The 9,443-nt window shown below is 34.3% G+C and overlaps 1 protein-coding gene and 1 long non-coding RNA gene across 2 annotated transcripts in view; both read left to right on the top strand.

Annotated features, from left to right (window-relative positions):
- LOC119835308 (coagulation factor IX-like) overlaps positions 1-392 on the top strand; it is a 3,851-nt gene extending 3,459 nt beyond the window's left edge. Inside the window, exon 4 of the mRNA XM_038360061.1 lies at positions 215-392. Within this exon, the coding sequence (XP_038215989.1) occupies positions 215-392 (178 nt within the window). The remainder of the gene's footprint in view (positions 1-214) is intronic.
- Positions 393-965: 573 nt separating this feature from the next.
- On the top strand, positions 966-4,575 carry LOC119834707. Its single transcript, XR_005288015.1, has 4 exons — positions 966-1,068; positions 1,728-1,867; positions 3,153-3,270; positions 4,350-4,575. It is a non-coding gene; the product is annotated as an uncharacterized LOC119834707 (long non-coding RNA).
- Positions 4,576-9,443: the final 4,868 nt, after the last annotated feature.

The raw sequence follows: 9,443 nt of genomic DNA, 5'->3' as shown, positions 1-9,443 counted from the left end.
ACAGATTCGAAATTCAAATGTAATATTTTTTTATAATTAAGTGTAACAGTATTTATGGCCAGACTAAGTATATTCTATATAATTTATTTCTTTCTCGTAATTTATGGACGCCCCCTTATCATTCATGTATTTCATTTCTTTTACACAACACTTTTTCTATTGCAAAACCTTAAAAACATCGAAGTGTGTTCACGTTAGTGTTAAATATTTCCAGCTACATCTCAGTTACCATCCTTGGAGGACTCGTCCATATGCAAAACGCCGAATACGCATCTGAGTCTTTTGAATGGTACAACTACCCCACTTTCAATTCCAACGCGCCCGGCGTTGTACAGCCCAATGACGTCGCTCTAGTGAAACTGCAACAACCCATGGTATTCTCTGGTGAGTAATTTTTTTTTTATGTAATAGCGAGAAATTGAGTTAGAGGTTCGCCGGATAGTAAACGATTGCCTCCGGCCATGAACATTTGCAGAGGTGGGGCCGCTATAAATGCGCGCTTTTAGGGGTATTGAATAAGGAAAAGATTGACGACAGGAATATAGAATTGGACTGGATAGGGTAGGGTAAAGGATACGAGCGTCCATTTTATTGTTAGTTTATATGATTTTTTCTTATAACAAAACATTTTTCTCGTCAGCAAGTTTATTTACAAACCAGTTCAAGACGGAAAAACAGTATTTTGGATTAATTAGTTTGGGACTAAATTTATGCAAAATACATGAACTAAAAGCAATAAAAAAGATGCTAATTCTCGAGTTCGACCAATTGACACGGATAAAACAGATAAATATACCTATAGGTATATCACACGTTACACGTATTGTACTTTCTTTCCGTACGGAAACTAGTTTTCAATACAGCCACTAACAAGACTTCATTAACCTTTAAATTTACGTTATCATTTTGATCTATGTTCAGTGGATACAAAATATATATAAATACTTAAACTTTTTAATATCGCAGCAAACCTACAAAGGGTCAAATTGCAGTCGTCAGCCGACGCTCACAGGGAGTACGCCGGTGACAAGCTAATCGCCAGTGGATGGGGCAGGACCTGGACTAATGGTAAGGATTAAATATTTTCAGTATCTTTTATATCCTTTATATAAAATGTACTTAAAGCAAAATTTGGACAACTGAAAAATAAATGCATTTATTTAAATAAATATAATGATAATGTTACGACTAATTTTGGAATAACAAGACATCGATTTTCATATTTCGCTATTCTAATATATATAGTTATTCTATATTACAGTTTCTGCCAATATAATTGTACGTATTTAACAGTTTTAATAAAAACTTTATTCAATTTGAAAATCAGAATACAATGACGTCTCAAAGACGAAGTAATTACATGCGAGAAAACGACAGAGCTTAGGTTGACTTGCTTTCCCGCAGTGAAATTATCCTTGATTGGAGATGTCATGGCCCAGTCATGTAAAAATCTTAAAATAAGTTGCACTATTTAAGAGTAACATAGGCTATTTTCAAGCAACTTTAAAAATAGGAGAAGATTTCAGAACTTTCGACTGTATGAAATGATTTTAAAGCTGGTGTCTTTTTTATTTGAAAGCGGCTGGCTTCTTTCTATCCGTTTAACTTTGGTTCAGTTTTGACGATTTAAAGGCAAAGTTAGCAGTTTTCTGTTAAAAATAATCATTTTATACTGGGTCAAACCAGTCAAAGCTACGACAAGGAGCTAATCCTCTGTATGGTCTTAGGTTTAACAACAGACGTGCTGCAGTGGGTGTACTTGGTGGGTGTGGAGCAGTTCACTTGCAGCAGAACCTTTGGCAGCGTGGTGAACGCTAACTCCATATGCGCTCGCCACTACAACGTCACCTCGCAATCCATCTGCCAGGTTTGTTTGACTCTCTGATAAAAATCGTGGCTAGACTACTGCTGGTGTCCCATATTAATAGATATCTAGAAAGTGTCTGTGTTTTGGACCAGTGTCCTCACGTAAAACTTCAAAATACGGGTATTGTACTTCAGGTGGTATTTGAAACTATACAGTAAAGTAGAATTGAAGAGTCTTTTTGTTTCATAGAGCTAATCATAGGAACTACTGGACTGATTTACGTATAACTTTCATCGTTGGATATATACGCGTTCTCCGAGTGATATAAGGCTATATATGCAACACGGACAGAGAATAATATATAATTAACTGCAACATTTGGAAAATTTCTTGTATACAAATGAGCACGCAAGCTATTATATGACTAGAGTGGCTACATAGGCATGCTAAACAAACATACCAGAAAGAAAAACCAGAAACAGAACAGAAAGATCTCAATTTATAGTACATGCATATTTTTTCTTTTATCCCTTGCCAAGTCTTAGGATTACATTGTTTCGTTTCTCATGCTTGTTAGAAAAAATATTCCCTTTGAAAAAAATAATGCATAAAACTACTTATATATATGTTTGCTACAATTCAATACAAGGAGCTTTTGTTTTTAGACGAGTTGTGTTATCATGACTACGATCCCTTATATTTTAAATGTTTTTTCATCGTTACACTTTCTTCTTCTCTATCCTATCTAGTTCCAGATTAAATAATGTAAAAAATTATAATACGTGCTAATAAAATTATCTCTCATTCATAAGATTGTTATTACAAAAATTTCAAAATAGCTTTTTGGACATGAACGTCGTATTTAAAAATTAATGGAATGAAACTGGATTGACGTTTATTGCGTGAGTCAATTCGTAGGTTTAAAATAAATTACTTTAATCGTCTATTAATAAACATAAACATTAATTGTTTAATAGAACTTCTTTAAATTCAAACTGAAACATTTAGATGACATTTAGACTTGATTTCATTTGAAGTACCTTCAATCGTCATAACATACAATGTAATTTACCACAAAAACAACTTTATGAAACTCTTTTAAATTCCGTTATCTTAATATATTATATAAATCAGGTATCACGTTGTTTGTCAACAATGGACTCCTAGACTACTCAACCGATTTTAATCAAATTAACACACCATGTGCAGTTTTATCCAACTTAAAAGATAGCATAGTTTATATTATTTCAATTAAGACTACCCGGGCGGAGTCGTGCGTGCAGCTAATATGTGTTGCTGTAGTTTCGGACAGCAGATTCTTCACGTCCACTGTACATAATTTCAGGGAGACAGCGGTGGTCCTCTGGTGTACACGGACTCAGATGGAGTGCGCGTGCTCGTGGGCATCAGCAGCTTCGTGGCCGGCGCTCAAAGCGGAGGCTGCCACTCGGGACACCCTGCTGGTGAGTCATCCAAATTGAATTAATTTAACCTAACTGGTGTTGGTTTTACATATAACCTTCATGTAAATTTCACAATTAACCCTTATAGGCCGTGCAATTAAGAATATATTATATGGTCTGATAACGATGATAAGCAATATATAGACGATATAGAGCATTTTATAAAAAGAAATACTTTTTATTTTGCAATATTTGAAAACATTTTACGTGATTTATGTATCGTAGATATAAAATTGGTTTTATAGTAAGCGAGATTCTCTTACTTTCATATGGCTGCATTCTACCATAGAGAATTATGTTATCTGTGGTCCTATCGAATCACGCGGTCTTTAAAATTCATATTGATATTTTTTAAATGTAAACGTGTACAATTTTACGTAGAGCCACCTCTGATTCATTCAGATATTTACTGTTTTGAATCACTTCAAAATCATATTATGTCTTATTTATATTTTGGCGTTTTATAACTCCTTAGTTGTTCGTTTGTAGACAGTTTTTACCAAACATTTCTTTAAAATACGATAGTTTTTTAACGTTATGTCACAGCAGTTTTATGACAATCATTTTAACTCATATCTACTATATAAAAATAAGTCGAGTTTTCCTTCCTGACGCTATAACTCCGGAACGCACGAACCGATTTCCACGGTTTTTTTATCGTTAGAAAGGTCTCGGGCTCCGTGAGGTTTATAGCAAAGAAAATTCAGGAAAAATTTCAACAGAAAAGCGGGAACATCATTTTTCACATACAGCCAAAAAAAACGTGGAAATCGGTTCGTGCGTTCCGGAGTTATAGCGTCAGGAAGGAAAACTCGACTTATTTTTATATAGTAGACTAGCAAACCCGGCGAACTCCGTTTCGCCACCTGAATATATAAGTTTCTTCCACATTGATACAAAATAAAGAAAAACTTTATAGAGATAGAATAGAAGTAAATAATATAGAGATAGAAGATAATATAGAAATAGAAGATAATAATAAATCACATTTTTAATTATTTATTTAATCTTCAACAAAAATTGTACAAATAAGGAAACTTAAAAAACAACATGGTACATAAGGTTTAACTGTAATTCAGGTTTCATCCGCCCGGGACCGTTCCATTCCTGGTACCAAGAAGTCACTGGCATCGACTTCGAGAATTTAGACGATGAACCACCAACAACAGCTGCGCCAACAACAACAACAGCTGCGCCAACAACAACCACAACAGAAGCACCACCTGCAACAACGCTGCCACCAACAGTGCCTACAACATCCGCACCAGATGTGACTCCAGAACCAGAAGAGGAGGATGAAGATGAAGATGAAGAGAGTGATGAAAGCGACGAAAGCGATGAAAGCGATGAAGACGTCAATAAAATTCTGAAGAAGCTCAAAATCAGTGTAAAAGTTAAGGTCAATATGAAGAAATACAGAAGCAAGAATGGTAAAATTAAAGAGGTCTTGGAACAGATTCAGTAGTTATATTCCATAGGCAATGTTCATTTAAATATGTTATTTATTATTTAAATTAAATGCATAAGATCAATTCGTATTTTATTTCATACAATGGGAAAAACATAGAATGGGCATGGCGAAAAAAAACCCTTGCTTTAATTTGAAAGTAATAAGTATTACTAATAAAATAAAATTTTCGAAACCAGTATCATAAAAGTGAATGTCGTGCGTGTGACGTATATACTATGTAATCTAATATATAAAATTCTCGTGTCACAGTTTTCATTGCCATACTCCTCCGAAACGGCTTGACCGATTTTGATGATATTTTTTGTGCTTATCCGGTATCTATGAGAATCGACCAACATCTATTTTTCATACCCCTAAATGATAAGAGTAAGGCAGAACAGCGTTTGCCGGTTGCAGCTAGTGACATTATATTATTTGAATTGACCTTTGCACATATTTTATCACAGATTAACGAAATTTCAGCTGTCACATGAGTTGTGTGAAAAATTGCTTAGTCATTATACGTAATTAATCCTTTGACCCTTTACCTCATAGGACAAATGTACCACTACTTCTATGAGTTTTTAATAAGCTTTCTTTCTTCCTTTCTTTAAAAAAAATTTCCCCACTCAGCTCTTTCGTAGTAAAGTGCTTATTAAGATTTTATAAAGTTAATAAACTTTAATGAAATTAAAATGAAACTATTTATAAAAGTTTTCTGATCGTCTTTCATATAATTTATGATAAAACTTGAAAAACATAGAAGGAAAATTAACTATTTTTTCAAATATTCAATTATGTCTATATATCCATCCATCAGGTCTAACTACTTAGTTTGAAATAGTTTTTTATTTCTGGTTTGTTGAGTGCTTTTAGGCCTAAGGGAATGCCTTTGGGCTAATCCTTTAGAAGTGAAAGTGAAGTCTCGTGTTCCCTAGTAGTGTATGGGTTAAATGATATGTAACATCTGTTTCACTAATAGATTTTCTTAATGAACAAGTAGGTGCCTTCTGTGTCCTGTCAAAATGTGCGAAAAATGTATGCCCAAAGTATAAAATATGACTTTATTACTGAAACTGTGGATGGCCGTGTCTGTGGATTGTCAACGAAGTTTCAGTCTCTCTGTTTGTCTGAATATCAAAGTAGTTGTTTATTTTCTAAAGTAATCAATGGCATTGCCGCCGCCTACCGGCGCTTCCAATGCCCCCGACCTCCGCTACCACACTACGCCACTGAAATAACCTATGATCATTGATAACACTAGATGCAGACACAGATAGTGTTTTTGCATACGCTATTGGTGAGAAATTAGAAAAGAAATACATCTATGTTTTATTATTTTACTGAAAAATAAATTATGCTTTTAATGACGCTTCTGAGCTTTTTTGTAGAGAAAAGATCTAAGTATTGTAGATCCATTTATCATCAAATGTTGCATAAATTAGTTATTCCATATTGTGTGTATTGACGCGATCTCTTTAACCTGCAATCTCTCTTAAACCTCAAAATCTCAACAGCAGTCACGTGACTTACGTAAAGACTAAATCTTAAACTACTGGGAGACCTAACGGGAGACCAGTAAAGTACCTTTACGATAACAACGATTACTACAGCAATCACGGCATATTTTTTTAATTCTGTAAACGACATTAAACATGCTTTTAGTATTTATGCTATAAGATTTTGACCCACTTTAAGATTTGAATCAAACTGAGAATACTTTTCAAGGATCTGTGACAATATAATAATTTCATGAATTTATCGTATTATCCTAAATAGGGTCGCCAGAATTAAGTTATTTCTATATATATAAATAGCGTATATATATATATATATATATATATATATATATATATATATACCTATATAGACCTAGTGAGAAAATTTTGTTGATTCTATCATTAAAAAATTATTTTAGTTTTTCTAACTACGTATTTTATTATTTATTTAGGAATGTTTATTGCTGGTACTCGTATTTTATGACATCCATAATTTTACGATACGCTTATCATTTTCTCTATTCAATAGGAAATACTGTATTAAGCTTAATGCTTTGAATGACTTGATAATAAATAACAATGAACACTCGATAAAATTTCACTCATTCATAAAAGGGATTACGGATTATGATCTTCATTTCCTTTGTAAATTCTTAATTTAAATTGTACGTTTTATTCCTCGTTTCGTCGATCTAGTTTTTTTTTAATTCTTTTTTATATAATATGGTACCCGTCTTACTGCCTACTAGTCGATTAAAATATTTTAAGTCTTTGAGGCGTGGGTTCCTTAGAGGGCTTTTATATAAAGGGGCTAGTAGACGCTTAACTTCAAGTTTGTAGATTTACTCTTGTCGCATCGCCAGCTTGAAACGAGTGCTACGCAGTGTTTTCTTTATCTCCTAAACTAGCAATCCTACACAAAATTTATAGCAAATAAGTTTCAAAAGGATTGTGCTGAGGAATATCATTATTTAATAATTTTGGAGAATTATTTCAACTATTTTTTTTAGCTCATTTTTATAGTAGCCATGCTCCAAATATCCAATAAAGAAGTCTTCATAATAAATATCTAATAAAATAACACCCGATCGTACTCATAGAAATAAAGAGGATCTTATAACGATGATTTGTGTTTGATTATACTTTAAGCTTCATAATTTAAAATGATCAATCCACGTTAGTCTTGTACCCACTCGTAATTCGATTGAAATGAAACATTAGCCAATTATTAAATTAGTTTTTTGTTTTAATGATTTTTATTTACATTTATTGCGCAAGATTCCTTTAAGTATTACATTTTGAAACCGGCATGTCCAAGAATCAAAAGTTCGACGACATGTGACATCTGCCAGCCCACTGTTGGCCAGCGTGGTGGATTATGGCCTGAACCCTCACAGGAGGCCTATGTCCCAGCAGAGGGGACACGTATAGACTGATGATGATGTTTATGAGTCAATTTCACACCACACCACATGTCGAGGAGACAATCGTGAAAAAATTCTGTTCCAATCGCCAATGACTGCCTCCTTGGTACAATAGTAAAAGTTTAGAACCGAGGGGTCCTGGGTACGATTCGCAGTGGGGACGTAAAAAAGAAGTCTTGGTCTGGCAGGAAACAGAAGGCTGATCACCAACTTGTCCATAAAGAAAATTGATCAGCGAAACAGACGTATATCATCCCATACCCCAGTAGGGGACACGGGACTTCGCTCTTTTTACTGCTCTATACAGCAAAGCATGGTGAAGAAATGTCGTGGCATGGCGTGAGATGAATCTTAATATTTTTCTGTGTAGTGTTTTTTTTGTCATAGTCGGCATTGGAGCTAGGCTGGTGGCCTAATGGTAAAGCGCTACCACCGCCCATGAACATTTGGAGAGGCATACTGTCAATTGCAGACCTAATGCCTCCACAAATGGATTGCCGACTTCAAATTGGAATGGGAATAAGAAAGGATTGATGAGAGGAATAAAGAAAAGAACTGGCATGGGTAAGGAAAAAGATAAGGGCCTCCGACTCCCCCACGCACTGAACAAAACACAGCAATATGCTATTTCACGCCGGTATTCTGTGGGGTGTGGTACTTCTCCGGTGCGTGCTGGCCCAATTCGTGCCGAAGCGTACTCGACTACAACATTAAGATTGATTCCTCCCATGTGGTCCCATTTAAATTTGATTCTGACAATTTGAAGGCGGTTCAGTAATTTATTAAAAAAAAGGTACAATTATTTGTGTATGTTTGATATGTATGGTGGACATAGTATTTTCTTGTGTTTGATTTTACGCGAGTATTATACAATTAGAAATTAAATACATTTTAACGGATTTTAAACGCGATTTATTCATTATATTATTGAATAAATCGCGTTTAAAATCTGTTTAATATAATAATAAAGTCGGGGAGTCTCCCCGTGACCACGCTCGCTGTAAAGTCTTTGAAACGTCGGGTTAATAATAAATGAATAAATCCGTTAAAAAGTCTTTAATTTCTAAATGTATGGTGGATATTTTCGGCAATTATAAACCGATATATTCAATTTTCATTTTGTTCGAGTATACTTCGGAGACGCACCCATTATCATCAAGTAAGAATCTGATGATGGAAAGTCAGGGAAGTGAAATAAATCTTAGGAGTACATTACGACCCACTTCGTTTTCCGATTAAGGGAAAGTTTAGCAGACGTATGTAACTTTATTTAAATGTAATCTGGTATTATGGAACTGATCTGATGATGGAGTCAGGAGACAGAAAATATAATGTAGTCTGTTTTAAACTCCATCGTGATAGTACTGCTTCCTATATACTTTGGCTTAATCAGTGTAAGTACTTCGATGCTTTAGTACTGGCTCACAAAAAATAAGATATATTTATTTTCTTAGATGGAAAAATCACCGAACAAAAAGGCCCGCACAAAAACTAATCTAACGAAATACTGTGGAAAATTCGACATAGTCAATAAATATATGAATATAAAGCTAAAAAGTTTTGATTTTTGAGTGCGCTTGTCTCAGGACTGCTTCTCCGGTTTTACAAATTCTATCAATGTTGGATAGATTCCTGCTATAGACAATATTTGCACTATGAGCGAAGCCAGGCGCACTAATATGTGTTTCATGCATAAGCCCTACACTCTCACTTAATAGTTCTTTTTAATTTTTAGTTGTATAATATTGACATCCGTGTCTTTTCGCCAAACCGTAGCAACGCCTTTTTTTTTTTTTTTTT

The sequence above is a fragment of the Zerene cesonia genome, chromosome 2, assembly GCF_012273895.1.
Source record: "Zerene cesonia ecotype Mississippi chromosome 2, Zerene_cesonia_1.1, whole genome shotgun sequence".
In the NCBI taxonomy this organism is placed as follows: Eukaryota; Metazoa; Arthropoda; class Insecta; order Lepidoptera; family Pieridae; genus Zerene; species Zerene cesonia.
This window is presented reverse-complemented; position numbering and strand designations above follow the sequence as displayed.